General features: G+C 39.2%; 1 protein-coding gene across 10 annotated transcripts in view; it reads left to right on the forward strand.

Annotated features, from left to right (window-relative positions):
* BPTF (bromodomain PHD finger transcription factor) overlaps positions 1-16,998 on the forward strand; it is a 52,350-nt gene that overhangs the window by 1,514 nt on the left and 33,838 nt on the right. For 9 of the 10 annotated variants that reach the window (XM_063409055.1, XM_063409056.1, XM_063409058.1 and 6 more), the window contains exon 2: positions 11,125-11,947. In XM_063409055.1, coding sequence (XP_063265125.1) covers positions 11,125-11,947 — 823 coding nt within the window. Of the gene's footprint in view, positions 1-11,124; positions 11,948-16,998 lie in introns of those variants that run through there. The other variant, XM_063409064.1, reaches the window with a different exon arrangement.

Below are 16,998 nucleotides of genomic sequence, written 5' to 3' on the forward strand. Positions count from 1 at the left end.
ATAATGCGTTTATCTGAAGATATGGCAAGCTTTAAAACTCATATTTGGGTTAAAATTCATTAAACATAATTGGGATTTTTTTTTAATTCTAATGGAAAATTTGGGAAAAATTTAAGGCCTGCATTTCTGTTTGTCCTTAATTGGTTCATTCACCAAGCTTCAAAAATTCTTTTATTTAAACTTAAGCACTTTGGATTTATTTGAACTCGTTCCAGAATGGAGTTTAAGCTTAGAATATTTTATTTCACATTTTATTTTATTTTATTTATTTCTATTTTTAATTTTATTTTTTTAACTCTCTAAACCAGGAGAGTAGTTCAGCTTGTAGATAACCTGGTATGATTTGGGCTACAGGATGTCAGGCACTGCTGTTGTTGCAGTATTTGGCCAATTTGGAAGGGGGGAGGAACAGGTTGTTGGTGTGAATGCATTGCATCTTAATTACAAAAGGAATGTCGTCCTGAGTAGTTAGCTGATGACTTTTTAAAAGGAGGAAGTACTGGCTGCTAAATGTGTAATTTTTTTTTATTTTGATGAGTTAATGATATCAGCTCGTTCTATGACTTCATAAAAAGCTTTAAAAAGCTATTTATGTTTGTCTGTATATTTTTTAAAAACTTATATCCATATGCTCCAGAACCTAAATGAGTCACAATAAATACATACATTACTAAATTTATTTAGGGATAATTTTTGAAAGATGTTAGTTTACCTGTTGCAGGAATGTCCTGCAATCAATTTGAGAATTTTTTAATATAGATTGATACCTGGCTTCACAGAAGAAAAAAAGCTCTAAGTACTCTCTTGACTTTTAACTCTCCATTTTCTGCTTAGTTGTGATAACTTTCATTTTTATTACTTTTTGGGAGTGCTTATGTCAGAGAAATAATATTTTTATGATTTTAACTGGCTAGGTCAGGATAATATTTTTTACATGAGCATCCAGGTTTAAAATGAGTTCTGCAGAGAATGGGTGTATGCCATTTTCCAAATGTGCTAAGTGTTTTGGCAAATCAGAAGATAGCTCTCTGTGCATTGTTGTACAAGCATAGACAGGTTTTTATGTGGTATTTAGGTGTATCAGAAACCATTTTGATCATTTATCTGTTTATATCTCACTTGGCCAGGATGATTTCAGTTAAGTTTCTTAAGAGATGTGTAAGCATTTTTATCCTTAGGTTCGTTTGCTCTGTACTGAGTTTTTGAGAGTTACAACGTTTGTGTTGTTATTTTGGCAATTTGCTTGTTGTTCTCATTAGTTCGGTGTTTGCCTGAACTGTTCGGTGTTTCCCTCCTTCCCTCTCTCCCAGACGTGCTCTTGCCCTTATGCAAAAAAAAAAAAAAATACAAATTTTCATTGAGGCGGGTCAGTCCGTGCCTCCTCCTGGACAAACACCTGTGCAGGGGTGGCACTGGTGGAGATCTCAGGCAAGAAGACAGCAGTGACAGCAGGGCAGGGTTTGTGTCCCATCGGGGTCTGTGTGTCTGACCGGGGCCAGCACAGGGAGCAGGGCAGGGTTTGTGTCCCATCGGGGTCTGTGTGTCTGACCGGGGCCAGCACAGGGAGCAGGGCAGGGTTTGTGTCCCATCGGGGTCTGTGTGTCTGACCGGGGCCAGCACAGGGAGCAGGGCAGGGTTTGTGTCCCATCGGGGTCTGTGTGTCTGACCGGGGCCAGCACAGGGCAGGGCAGGGTTTGTGTCCCATCGGGGTCTGTGTGTCTGACCGGGGCCAGCACAGGCAGGGCAGGGTTTGTGTCCCATCGGGGTCTCTGTGTCTGACCGGGGCCAGCACAGGGAGCAGGGCAGGGTTTGTGTCCCATCGGGGTCTGTGTGTCTGACCGGGGCCAGCACAGGCAGGGCAGGGTTTGTGTCCCATCGGGGTCTGTGTGTCTGACCGGGGCCAGCACAGGCAGGGCAGGGTTTGTGTCCCATCGGGGTCTCTGTGTCTGACCGGGGCCAGCACAGGGAGCAGGGCAGGGTGCAGAGTTTTGTCTCCGGTGTCCTTCAGGGGCTCCGGAGCTCTGGGACTTGGGTGCACCCTGAGCCAGAGTTGGTCCTTCCTTAGCTGTGTTTAGATACGAGGTTGGGGGGGTTATTTCATATCCTTCGAGCCAGCAAAGTGTAACACAGTGACAAAGTTCCTGTGCTGAGCTGGAGGGCTGGAAGGAGCGTCTGTCTCCTCCCTCCTGACAAAATTGTGCATTTTTTTACCAGAAGAGATGATGAACAGTCCTTCTGCCCTTACCTTCCCTCAGTCAGTGCAACCTGAGTTACAGCCACTTCCAGGATGTACTCTGAGGGGCTGAAGAGTGGTTTGGAAAGCAGGGTATTGAATAATTGCCATCCTAGTCAAACTCTCCTGCCAACCAAGCTTTTACACGTAAATCAAATCCCACTTAAATGGGGGACGGACTTGCTACAGTTTTCTTTAAACTTATGTTGAACTATGAATTAAAAGATCACAGAGCAATGCATCTGGCCAAAAAAGCCTCAGGTTTTGTGCTCTGATGGGGAGCTTATGATTTATCTTGAACTTAGATGTAGGAGTACTTTCTACTATATGACAGGAAAATGAATATTATTATAATATAAAATATTATTATTAAGCAATTTAAAGAAGCAGAATCTTGGAAAATATAAAATATCTTTACTATACCACTTAGTCATGGTACAGTAAAAACATATTGGGTGAATAACAATTTTTTATTATTATTATTCTGCTGGATGTACTTTTGGTAGAGGGATTTTGCATGTAATGTCCCATCCCTCTCACCTCTCTGCATCCCCAGAGGGTGGATGAACTGTTGGGACAGGTATCCTGTATATCTTGTATCACTAAACATTTTTGCCGTTCTCTGTCCACTGTAAATTCTACTTAAGGCTTGTCACTGTTGCATTATAGTTACTAAGTATTTTTCATACGTTGCTGAATTTTAAGAGAAGGGTTTCGTCAGGATGCCTGGAAGTCCTTCAGTTTTTGTTTATTGATTTTTCTTCATCAGAAAACTAGTTTTAGGAAGAGCTATAGATCTAGATTTCAGCTGAGATCATCATCAGTCTGTCAAACAAACAAATACACAACACCAGAGTTGGGAGACAAAATATTTACCTTAAAATACATTAAATAATCCTTTTAGTTGGGTTTGGCTTGTCTGAGCGTTTGCAGGGATTGACCATTGCTTCTGTTAACCAGTTACTTCACAATGTGCTTTTATTTTCAGTTTAAGGATTTAGCTGGGAACCAGGTGCTGCGTTTGGTGTGTCTGTAGTAATTTTTTATCTGAGCACGTTTTCATGCTCTTGAAGAATTGTCTAAGTGGAGACACTGAGATACGACATTAAGATATGCAGCCTCTTTTGTCTGTCGTGGGAGAAGATTTAGCAGCCTCCCAAACATCTTACCTGGGGTACCCTCCTCTCTAAATTAAACCTGGCATGCTCTTATTTTACCATTTAGTGATCTGCGCTTTGATTTGTGCTCCGGAGGGAAGGATCACTAGTTCTCATGCCAGCCTTGAAAAATGTAGGAGACGATTCCTAACAAAGAAATTGTGTAGAAGGCCAAAGGAGTAAATCTGGGGGTGATTGTGCTGCATTGACTTGTAAATTGGCAGCTTATCTCAGGAGAGCTTTGTCAGTCACCTCAGAAGCTCCGAGCAGCAAATACCTCGCCCTTATCAAAGTGTGTGTGTAGTAAAAGGTTGTGTGCTGCCCATGACTTTATTGAGCAAACTTTTTTGTAGATCCGCAGTAAAATTCTGTAAGAGCTCATTGTGTTGCATAGAACAGGTGTAAGGTGAATAAATGTGGATTTTAGTAGGTTTGGGCTGGCTTTCAGGGCTCACTAACTTCTTAAATTAGTTACAGCTTCTCCTGAGTGTGTCTCAAGAAATTGTCTAACTGCTCCTGAGGATCATTTTGTTTGTGCTACCTGTGGTTTTGTTTTTGTTTTTTTTCTTTGCCAGGGTTGTAGGCACAAAAGGATTTTACCTCTGAGTCCTCCTCAGAGTGATCTCACCTGCTGCATGTCTTGCATTTGCATTGGTTATCCAAATGTTCAAATGATTCCATAGAACATGGGAGGGTTTGTATTGCTGGCTCCTGAGGGAGTGCTGATGGCCATAATGTTGGGAAATTAAATTCTTCATGTAAAGTCAGTCAAAAACCCTAGTCTGATTTAAAAGGGTACTGCTGACAGGTGTGCAAACTGAAAAAAGAAGCAGCCGAAAGTTTTAGTTTTAAAAAAACATAAAGGCCTACTTTTGTTCAAGGCAAGGCAGGAACCAAACTTTACTTAGGAACACGGGTGAGAATTTGTGTGATGTGAGTGCACTCAGGATCTAGTCTAATAACCAGTGATTTTTTCATTTGTATTTCAACTTCTAAAGCTTTTTTTGTGCTTGGAATGCCTCATTTTTAATGTTAGTTTAGTTTGTAAGTTTTATTTATGGCTGATTTTTTCTTTTCTCCAGACTAAATAAATAAATTTGGGTTAGGTGTGATTACTGCAGAGTAATATTCAAATTGGAGTGCACCTACAAGTAGTTATAAATGCATCTTATTCTTTTAGAAATTTTTTCTGGAAGAGAATGTTTGACTTGCGACTATTGGAAACATGATTATCATTTTTAAAAGGGAAGAAAGTGTTTTGTAAAAGTCAAAGCCTTTAATTTTGGCCCATCCAAAGAAAAAGATTTAGATTTTTCTATTTTGGCACTGCTTTTCATAATATATTCTTATTTTATGTTAAACTCATTTGTTTTATTGCTGTTTTTTCTTTGGTGGAAGCTGAGCAAATGTTCTCCCAAGAGGTTGACTTTTAATTAAAGAACCAGTTTGGATATTGCTGTGGCAAACATGCAGCTCTATCCAGTTCCTGCATTCTGCTGTGACAGGAAAGAAAGAACACCAAAAAAAGGTTTTTTTACACATTTTCAGCCGTTTCCAGTTTTCTCAGTGATATCTAACAAAAACTCACGTGTTGCTGTAGAGTCCCATTCGAAACATGCATGGTGCAAAGCAATAATATGGGACACAAAGTATGTATTTATTAAAACCAAACCAAAATAGGAGGGTCTCGGGGAATTTGAGGGCAGTCAAAAGGCAAAGCCTCCAGGAGGAAGGAAAATGTAGGAGAGGAAATCTTCTCCAAGGAGAGCTCTTGCTCCCAGGACATCGTATAGAACCGTATAGAACCGCCAGCTGTCTTTATGTTGAGAGGTTTTTGCAGTGACTCACAATCTGGAAAACAAAACCAGCCCAGTTCTACTTTACTAAAGATGGACTTTCATGTAAGAGTGGTGTGGTTTGACTTGGCTTGTGGAACTTGAGGCCAAAATTTAAATCTTTTTTTGGAGATAATTGAAAGTCTTCTCTGGGGTCAATTAGTGGAGTGTGACTGGAGGGATGGGGGTTTGTTCTTTATTTTCTCCCCTCCTGTGACAGGTTGCTGGAGTATCTGAAACTCCTGGGTCTCTTTTCTCTCCTACCAAGCTTATCCTCTCCATGGCAACTGTGAGCAGCAACTCTGAGCTGGAGAGCCCAAGTGCTGAGAATTGATGAGGAAGGGAAAGTTCTGAGAGAAGTGAAATGAGACCAAAGAGCGACTGGAACCAGTGTTAATTTTTTAGGTCAGACCAATGCAGCCACCACTCTGTCCCTGTTTAAATGACAGTGGTTCTGGCAGAATATTTGTTCTGTAGGACCTCCATCCACCAGGCCAGTACCTGAAATATGTTGGGCTGAGAGGCTGTGTTTGCTGGAGGGAAGGATATTTAATGTCAGTGAGACAAGGCAAAACTGGGTTTTTGTGATTTTTGTTAGTCTACATGTGTATGGTGATTGAATACAACTAAAGCTGAAGAGCATGAAAGTCATATTTAGTTGTGGTTCAGTCTTTCTGTATTCTGGACACTCATGTCTATAGTTAATTCAGATACTCTGTTTACATAGACCAGCAGATGTGTTAAAGATGGTTAAAGTAGTTTTAAATTCTGTATACTCTGTGGCAAAGAGCAGATGTGACTTTCCCTTTTCTTCTTTCAGTCTGTGAATGAAAATGGAGACAAAGTTTTTGCTCTTTTAAACTCTTCTTCATTTCTAAATTCTGAAAGGGTCAGTATTTGAACCAAATAGGTTGAGTAGATGCAATTAAAAAAATAAAGCAATGGTTTGGGTTTTTAAAGTAAATTCTGGTTTTGGGTATTCAGACTGCTACTTGAGTAACTTTGTTTTATTTCAGATATCATTGGTGTGTTTGCTTAAATTTGTAATATAAATTTAGTAGATTATCCTAAGTGTAGACTGTAATTATCAGTATCTGTAATTAAATGTCCCATGGGAATAGAATTGTTTACTCTTTAATCTTAATTACAGGCAGCTCTTCAACTAGAGAATTCAAAATAGGGACAGGTAACCACTGCAGACTGCTTTAGCACTTGGGGAGAGGCAACCAGGTGAAGGACTTGCTATTTAAAAGAGGTTTATACTAGATAGAAATGTTGTGTTCAGATCTCCAGGGGATCTAGGTCCTGTCAATATTCCAGCTGTGGCAGCAGGAGGCCATTGGCAAATCAATTTTTTTCCACCAAATAAAGCTGTGGAATTTGAGTGATGTAGAAGTGGACATTTTCTGCCTTTGTAGTGCCTCACATTTGAAGGTGAAATTTGATTCAGAGACTTAGTTAACTTGCAGAAGCGATCTCAGAAGTATCTAATTTGCATGTAACAAAACTTGAGTATGTTTTGGGAAACTTCAGTGTGGGTAAATTGATTTCTTGAATTTAGAGCAGTTGCATAAAAATTCAGTTTAAAGTCTGGTCAGTCAGGTGGGGGTGCTTAAAGGAGAAGTAACTTTCCAGTGCACCTGCTCTGCAATCCTCCTGATACTTTTGGGGTTAAACAAAATAGTACATACTGCAATTTCTGTTTGAAAAAGAATTCCCTGTGGGGGCCCAAATCCTTGACAAATGACAACAAGTTAAAATAGGTGGTGAAATCCTAGTATCTCTAAGACTAAGTTTAAGCTAAAGTGTTTGAAGTGGCCAGAGTTCTTTGTTGGGCTCTGGGTTTTTTGTGTCTGCCACTGAATGTCGAATTTAAATCTTGGCCCACTTTCCTCATGAAAAAGAAGATTGTCCTTGAAAGTGAAAAGCTTGAAAGATTGTGTATGCTTATTGTAGGGAGACATTTTTCAACATTTGAGGGATTTTCTTTGTGTGTGTTTATGAGGCACAGTTGGGTAAACATGGACTGTGATCTTCAAAAACCCTCACACAGGAGGTGGAGCTGCTCCAAAGCAGGAGGAGCTGTGTGGGTTGTCAGCACACTGAAAAATCAGCAGTGAAGAAAGGTTAGCCACCCGACCACTAAAACACCAACATTTCAGCTCAAAAAAGAGACTTGTAGCACTTTGGCATCATTATATCATGTTCCATTGACCTGCACTTTTAATTTCAGTTCAGCAGCCACTTGCAATGCTTCAAGATTTATGGGCACCTTGGCAGAGAATGTTCATCCTTTTCACTGGAGATTTTTAGACTGCTTGGGTTTGTTGGGCTTTTGAGTTTGTTTTTTTTTTTTAAGGTGTCTGAGTGTTTCTTGAGATCACAGTTGATGTATCGGCCAGTAATACATTTAAGCACAAATTGGAATTTCTGAATTTCCAAATCATACTTTGTGACTCTCATCTCAACTTCAAATTCTCTTCAACCCCAGTACAGTGAATATTAATAACAAATTGAAAGTGAAATTGGAAAGGAAAAAAGCCATCATAGAAAGATTTAAAATACTGTGCCATCAAGTCGTTCAAGAAAAATACAATTTCTTTCTAAAATATTCTGCATCTTTGAATACTTTCCTTTTTTAGCTCTGGAAACCAGTTTATATTTAGTTGAGAATTGTTCAGAGCAGTTCAATGTCAAAAAAGAGAAGTTCTTTGAGCTCTTGAGCTGTGGTGTGTGGTTTCCAGTGTGGATGGGGAATGTTGAGGTGCACAATATTGTAACGTGCTGCAACTGTGAGGCCTAACACAACTGAAGCACACATTTTATAATGCAGTCTGCTTTTCCCATTGTCTATTTTGTTACTGCTTTTGAAATTTCTGTTCTTTAGACCAAAGCAAACATGAAAATACATAAATTGATTTAAGTAGGAGATGGAATGGTGTGACTAATGCTTGCACCAAAGTACAATTCTTTATTATGCTGTTATGACACATTTATATCCTGATAACACATTTCTTCTAGAGCTCTAATTGTACCAATGTGCTTCCTTTGTAAGAGGAAGTGTTAGAGATTAGCTTTTTCAGGACATATTAGGAATGCCTTGTTTTAAAGTTCTTTTTTTTTACTCCCCTATTAATTTCATGTGACAAATATACAAGTGGCTTAAACTTGCACCAGTAGATGTCAGGATTATATATTAGGAAAGTTTATTTTGCTGAAGGGTTGTAAAGCACTGGAACAGGCTGCTCAGGAAACTGGTGCAGGTCACCACCCCTGAGGTGTTCTGAAATGTGTGGATGTGGCACTTGAGGACGCGGTGGCGGGGCTGAGATGGTTGGACTTGATCTTGAGGGTGTTTCCAACCTTAATGATTCTGTGATTCCATACCATAATTATCTCATGTGAAGGAGACATCAGCAGAATTGGTATTTGGAGTCTGTTTCTTTCCAGCAGTGGTCCTTCACTCTGGCTTATTTTTGTCTAAAATTACTGGGGAGATTTGTCACTCCTCAATTCAGGTAAAGCAGGGTTAACGTCCTTGCTGCTCTCTTTCTTGAAGGGCTGGTTTATGGCTTTACTGTGTGACAGGCACATTTTTCTGCTGCAGAAATAATCCTAGTTGATAGCTCTGCTGGCTTTTGTGATATTTGGACTCTGTGAGGGCCGTCAGTGATTTCAGAATATCTGTTCTGTGCTGGTGGTGATGCTGTTGTCCTGCATGGCCACCTAGGACTGCAAAGCTGAAGGAAGCTTCAGGACCCCAAAGTAGTTTGTGTGACTGTGTCTTCTTTTGCTTTGGGGTCTTTTAATTAAACCAACTGTGGCTTATGCATATATGATTGTGGATCATGGTGATAGAAAAATTGAGTTTAATCTAGAGAGCACTTGCTTTGTGCCTGGCTCTGGAACTCTTTTGTCTTTGTGTGTTTGCCATGATTAAACATTTTCCACTGATTAGTGCAGAGGCATGTTGGAAGACAGTCATAGAAACATTCCTTCATTTTCCACAGTCAGAACTGAAACCTCACTAAACTTGGAAAGTTATTTTTATCCACAGATGAGGTTGACCTGTTACTTCTGTAATGGAAACATCTTGCAGTTCATCTTCTATATTGTTAGGGTGTGTAATTTGTTGTATAAGATTTCATTCTTTAACATTGGAAAGGGAGAGCTGTGTCTGGTGCCTTCTTGCCGTACCAGTCTAAGGGTTGATTTATTTTTCTGGAATCATTTGTTGTTTATAAGATGTTTCTTAGAGGTAGCTTTTCTTGCTGGTAACTTTTTTCTCCCCTTTTCAGTGCATTAATGTTTTAATGACAGTGTTTGAGGTCCACCAGGATCTGTCTTAGAAGGTTTTCTCCCACATTAGACTTATTTTCTGTATTTCTGGGGGTATGGAAAGGAGTAGGGTGGGTTGAACAAACGCCACACAGAACCATTTCCATTTAATGGTAACATCCAAGCTGACTGGAACTCACTATCTCTTAATTTCCTTGATCCAGTTTTTGAGGAGGTTTGTTATGTGCAGAATTTGGTTAAGAAATTATGAACATGAATCTTAAAATTCCAGACTATTGGTTGTGTCACTCTTCAGTGTCAGAACACACAAAGTTTAATACGTGTCCCATTTTAGTGAAGTGTGTGTGGGAAGTGGCTGCTATGGATGGCTGCAGTTTCTCTTTGGATTTTCTCTCTGTGTGAAATGCATCCTGCTGACACTTGTCTATGGACAATGGATAATTTTGAAATTTAGTTGTTGACCAGAATCTTAGTATACTTAGTAAGAGGACCTAAAACCAGTTTTCATCTCAGTTCTTGGATTAAACCTAGATGATGGTTTATGAGATTTTTCTCTACTTGTTGTTTCCTATAAAGGGAAATAAGTTTAATAAGTGCATCTAAAACTTTTAACTGATAGCTCAGAAATAGTTGCATGTAGCTGATTATTTTGATAGAAGATTAAAATGTTTCATCTGTCAGGTAGTGTCATTTACAAAAACTTCCCTCTTTTGTTTTTCCTTCTGTTTGGCATCAAGGATCATGGAATCCAAGGGAAGGAAGTGTAGCATCTTATCTGAATTGGCATCTGAGCCTGAATAAATTACGCTCACTGTCTTTTCTTTTAGACAGTAAAACAGCTCTTTAGATCAGCTTTTATTGGCAAACTTTGTCCTTCCGTAGTTTTGCCTCCTCGTTCTGTGGATATGACTCCTGTTTTATTGAAGCATGAGGGTGGGTTGGGGTGGGGTTTTGTTTGTTTGCTTTGAGAATCTGAGAGTTTTTGAAATATTTTCATTAAACATCACATTTACCTTCTGGCTTTGGTTTGTAGGTAGTCAGGAGGAATATTCTGGTTAGAAAGCAGTGGGTAACACACTTTAGGTTCTCTTTTGTATTTCAATTTGGTTGAAATTGATGTCTTAAGACATCTGCTTGAAATGAGCTTTCCTGGATGCCCTTGCTGGATAGGAGAATAACTTGCAATCATTTAATACAAAATATCTGTTTCGAGCTTGATGTTTCAGGTTTAAACTAGTCATGCTGAATAAAAATGAGAAAAAATTATTATTTTGGCTGTGGGAAATGTCTTTCTTTTTAAGTAATTTAAACAATTACATTTCTAGATTCCATTTTAAAGCCTCATTAGATGTACATTGTATGGGAAATGCAATTCCTGTATGTGTCCAAAGCCAAACTTCAGATACCTTGTGTCTTATTTTCATACTGTTAGTTAAAGTATGAGATGGTTAGCTGAGTTAACACATTTATATAACTGTGAAGCTTGTGAAGCCTTAATTTGCATTAGTTCAGAATGTTAACACAGTGATTGGTGATAGATGTTTGAACACCTGTGTTCACCTCTGAACAGCAAAATTCTTACTGTTGTTTTTTATTCCAGGTAGGAGAAGACAAAGAGCACATCGTCCTCGTTCTCCAATATTGGAAGAAAAAGATATCCCACCCTTGGAGTTTCCTAAATCCTCAGAGGACTTAATGGTGCCTAGTGAGCATATAATGAATGTTATTGCCATCTATGAGGTACTAAGGAACTTTGGCACTGTTTTGCGCCTCTCTCCTTTTCGTTTTGAGGACTTCTGTGCAGCTCTGGTAAGTCAAGAGCAGTGCACACTTATGGCAGAGATGCATATAGTGCTGTTAAAAGCAGTTTTACGTGAAGAAGACACTTCAAATACTACCTTTGGACCTGCTGACCTCAAAGATAGCGTTAATTCCACTTTGTATTTCATAGATGGAATGACGTGGCCAGAGGTTCTGCGGGTATATTGTGAGAGTGACAAGGAATACCATCATGTTCTTCCTTACCAAGAGACAGAGGACTATCCTTATGGACCAGTAGAAAATAAAATCAAAGTTCTGCAGTTCTTAGTGGATCAGTTCCTTACCACAAACATTGCACGCGAGGAGTTAATGTCAGAAGGTGTTATTCAGTACGATGATCACTGTAGGGTTTGTCACAAACTCGGGGATTTGCTTTGCTGTGAGACTTGCTCGGCCGTGTACCACTTGGAGTGCGTGAAGCCCCCTCTGGAGGAGGTGCCCGAGGACGAGTGGCAGTGCGAGGTGTGCGTGGCACACAAGGTGCCCGGGGTGACTGACTGTGTGGCTGAAATCCAAAAAAACAAACCCTACATCCGACACGAACCCATCGGATACGACAGGCACAGGAGGAAATACTGGTTCCTGAACAGGAGGATCATCATGTAAGTGAACTCACCGTTGCATAATTTCTGAGCAGTAATATTGTGTTTTTAATACATCGTGTAAATTGCTGTTGCTGTCATAAATTTGTTCTTTAGATAAAGCTGTCGCTTGCTGTTTTGTAAGGAGATTACTAAAGACCATGTAAATAATCCATATTAATCCGAAATTAATATTCTCATAATCTATACATAAAAAGAACATAAAAACAGGGCCTCAGGCTTAATATTAATGTGCCTAAAACACATAAATGTGAGGAAAAGAAAGGGAATATTAATGAGAACTCCCCAGTTTCTTGTAGAAGTTACTGAGTTTGTCTTTTTATGATCCCATGATGTGTAGGACACTACTTGGGGTCTGTCACCTGCTTAAGCAGTGTTTGGTTGCCAAGTTCTGGTACTGCTTTGATGCTCTGCCTTTAGAGCAGAAAATTTCAGAGCTGCTCAAAGGGATTCAATGTTACTAGAAATGCAGGAAATGTTTTATTGAACACTGTTCTGTAGTGCAAAGAAAGTCACCACAGCAAGTCCTGCCTTTCTCCGAGGGAGGTACTGCCTGTGTTTCACTCAATTACCTGTTACTGGTTGGTGTCAAGATACAAACGTACCTCAAAATATTAATAGGAATCAAACCCTTGCTAGTAAGGGCATTATCCCCTGGATTTTACCTGAAAAGTTGAACGTGAAATCCATTTTTCCCAGGAAAATGGCTAAGGATTGGTTTTCTCATAAAAGACTGTTCTTATCTAATTGTTCTCATAATGGAGGAGAAAAAAAATATTTAAGTGAAATCAGTGCTATTGTTAAATTAGGAGAAATAGAGACTTTAGCAGAGCTCTGAAAACACAGAAACACAGTTTTCCATTCAGTGTTACAGAGAAAATAAACCACAGCTGGGTACCTTACCAGAATTTCATACAAAGCAGGTTACAGTGAATATGTAAGATAGTAGCCAGGGTGTTTAAAAGGGACTGTGGGGTCTGCTGGTAGTGTAACATCTTGCAAAGAAGACAATTCTAAGGGCTCATAGTATTCCTTTAAAATGTGGGGCTGTTTCTCTGGGGTATTGTCAGCTGATGCTTTAAGTATTAATTTTCTCTGCTCTGTTTCCTGTGTTCTTCTTTCATATTTGTAAAAAAAGAGTCTGTGTTTGATCTTTTTTAGTTTCTCTGGGTTATAAATGTCACAGTAGTGCCAAGTAACCTTTCAAAGGATGCAGGGAATCTTTTATACTCCTCTCTTTTTTTCCCTGTGTGTGTATTCCATGTTTATACTCAGTCACATGCTCCATAGTAAGGGGTGGATCATTCAGGATGCTATGGGCACCTGAAGCTGTTGATAACCCAATTATTCCATTGTTTCATACAGAATTTCCTAGCTTTTGTTTTCAAAAAATGTGTTGAAATCTTGATTTTCAACAACAAAAAGCCTGGTTGTGAAGGACACATAACTGGGATTATTTTTGCTCTAGTTACTTGTGCTGGAATAACTTGTGGTTTCCTCTACCTTGTTTTTGTATCTTTCCCCTCAAAACTCTTGAGGAAAAGGCTGTTCTAAAAATGGGTTTGTCTTCAGTACTCTCCTGTACTGGCAGCACTCTCCTGTTCCTGATAATCTGGGAATTAACATTAAGAAATCCAGATCACTCTGGAGTTGATTTAGAGATAAATGTGCAGACTTTGTTTCCTCTGTGTATGTAGCCATGTAGGTAATTAGTTTTAACTAAACTTGATGTGTGAAACAATGTTTTTTCCCGGTGAAGTGTAGTATTTGATGTTCAGAAGGTTTTGATACAGACAGTACTTCAACATGTTTTAAACTTAAATGAATCATGCAGGTGCTTGGTGAGCCTTTGAAATCCGCACATGTGAGAGTTGTTTCTTTCTAGCACATTGGCAGTAATTTTAAATGCACTTAGAGACATCTTCAAAAGTTAAATGTACTGAGTTTTTTAAAAACCAATATTTTAAATTCCTTTTAGGTGTTCTGTGGGCAAATCATTTCATAAGGAGGCAAAAGTACTACACAGCTTAATTCCAGGGAAATGCAACTTTAATAACTCTCATAGACATTAAAAATTTCAGTTTTTAAATTCAGTAAGCAAACCCAACTTTTTGCATATATCTACTTATTTATTTATTTATCTGTACACACAGAACAGAGTCAAACCACACCTGATATCTTGGATAACTGAAGGGTAATTTAAGGGATAACTTCCAAATGCTAAAACCGGAGATCTGTGAAATTATATTATTATATCAACTTTATTAAAATGAATAGAGTGTATTCCCCAATGACACGTGATCAAATGCATCAGAGGAAACTAATAGATCTAAAAATAATCTGCACAAATACAGATTTGATATCCTGCCCAGGAGGATTAGAGAACTGAAATCCTAAATTCTTGGTGGTTTTGTTTCTCAAAAGGGTTTTTAGGGCTTTTTACTTCTTCTCCTCTCTCCCCCTTTAAATGTCACAAATCAAACCTCCTGATTTTCCTGCCTTTTAAAGGGTTTTGTAGACTTGTTCCCTGGTACCTGTATTTCCATCACTCACTTTTTTTAAGCCCATATTTGTGGGTTTGTTTCTCTTTTCCACTTCTGTTTTACAAAGATGGAACACTGGACACTGAAGGACTTTCCTCATGAGCAGATATCAACAAGATTAAAACAAAAAACAGGCCAAGAGCAAATTAATTCCTGGCATTTTGTTTCAAGCTGTTTACAAATTAAGGATGATGCCTCTGGGTCCGTTGCATTTGTTTTACTTGTGAAGATTATTTCTGCAAGTTATTAACTCAGGAAATTTGGGACTTTGACTTGCATTGTCCTTGTAAACTGCTGCAGTGTTTTAACAAGTTTATCTTTATAGAAATATTGAAATGCTTTGGATTTATCAGTTATCTGTGAAAGAAGATAATGAAACACTGTTTGGCTTTTATTTTGATAGCAGAAATAGGACACACATTGTTATTCCTGAGTTGTATGGATCTTCCTCGACAGTCAAAAACAGTTTCAGCTTTTTTTTTTCTGCAAGATTTGTCATGCTATTTATGTTCTTAGGGGTCCTCCCTTTTTTCTCCAGTTAATTAGCAAGGGTTTGGGACTTCTATTTGAATAGATTGCTTCAAACAATTTCCTGAATTCTTCAGTTTCCAACTGTATTGTCATGGAATTCAGGAAGCATCCGCTACTACTAGTACTAAATATTTTGTTATCACCTTAATGAAAGTTTCAAGTATCTTCTGTGTTGCTTTTATCAGCCTTTAAACTTGTCTCTGCAGCCTGCTAGTGAATAATTCCTGTCAGCCAAGGAGGCTGAAAGAGGTAGGAAACAATCATGTGATTCTTTTCTCCCCCTTGGCCTCACAGACTGTGTGTGACTCAGCTGAGTCCCCTGGAGTCTCTGCAGACCTGTCCAGCACCAAGCCGGCAAATCCGTCTGGGCTGGCTGAGAAAAGCATTGGGAACTGCTCCTTGGGCAGCCTTGCATCTTTTTTGACAGCCCCTCTGATTTCTTCAGGGGGTAAAAGTCATGTCCCTTTAGTAAACACAAAAAGATGTTAAGGGAAAGTTGGCTGGAATTATATAATTGTTGACTGAAGTCTTATCTGAGTTGGCCAAAATGGATTGCATGGAATGATTTCTACTCTGGCACACATCTGAATCTTGGAAAGAAGTCTGGCCAGAGACGAGTTTGGTGTAAGCACACAGACCAACCAGTTTGTGCCATTTCACATTTTGTCTGTGCATTTTCAAGGGAAAACTCTAATTCCTGAAATTCTCTTGCTAAGGTTGTGATAGTCTTCAGTTGAAAACAAATTTTATGCTCAAACTCTTACATAAATGAAGTAGAAGGGTATCGAAATACTCTTGGATAACCTCATTGACTGTTTCTAGAATATTATCTGAGCAGTTATTTAATGGGCAGGACTCAAATCACACATGGAAGGATTAGCTCCAAGTGCTTTCTGCAGAATATTCTTGCTGGTCTGATGTCTCAGCTCTGCTCACTGAGCCTCAGGGTTTACTGGCCTGCAACACAGCAAACCTTTACTGGTGCTGAAGGCTTTTTCTGGAGTTATCCAGGGAAACTGAAAACAGCAGTTAATTGATTTTCAGTCCAATGGAACCTCACAAACCTAGAACAGAAAGGGCTGATAGGGAGGGAGAAGCCAGATGCTGCTTGGGATGTTCAGGTGACACACGTACTCACCCTGGCTGCTTTAGTGCAGCTGGAACAGCCTCAGATATGCTGAATGGAGGGGAGAAACATGGAAATAAGAAAACACTGGGATGATCACCATCAAAATAGAAACAATGTGTACAAGCTGCTTGGCAGATGGATGCAGGCACAGCCTTTCCTCTTGGAGAGGTGAGAATGTATTGTCAAACTTGATCTCAAAGGTCTTTTCCAGCCAAAATGACTCTCTGATTCTATATGAAGTGTTTATATTGCTGCCTATCTAGGTCATATAAGAGGATGTATAAATGGCATTATCTCTCTAGCAAATAATCCTGTAACAGCTACAACAGAGGGGTTCAAAATGAAAGGTTCAAGTTCCTTTCTGGGTCAATTAAGAAATAGAGTAATAACAGCATCATATTCTACAGTCATGTTTGTCAGGAGCACAGCAGCCTTAAAACTGCTGCTCTGCCGGGGTCTTGCACTTGCCATTTCCCTTGGACACTTGCCAGAGAAAGTTCAGAAGGCACTCATTCCCTGTCCTCTTTAGTTAAGCATTTTATTTCATCCTTTTATTTCCTCTTACTGTGTAAAGCCCTATTCTTGCATTCTCATCTCCCGTTCCATCTTGGTTTTTGGGTGCTTGCCTTTGTCTTCCTCTTCTGTGGCTTTTGTTCACCACCGGTAATGAAAGTGCTCTCATTCCCATTGTTGTTAGCAAATAACTCTTGGTTTAGAGGAAGCACAATTTAAACAGTAATTTTATCTAACATGGAAGTTTACAGGCCTAGAATATTCCACAGAGTCAAATGATTGTCAGTGTTCAGCTGTTACATTTTGGTGTGTTGGACGTGACAGTCTTCCTGAAA

Source organism: Prinia subflava, chromosome 12 (assembly GCF_021018805.1).
Source record: "Prinia subflava isolate CZ2003 ecotype Zambia chromosome 12, Cam_Psub_1.2, whole genome shotgun sequence".
NCBI lineage: Eukaryota > Metazoa > Chordata > Aves > Passeriformes > Cisticolidae > Prinia > Prinia subflava.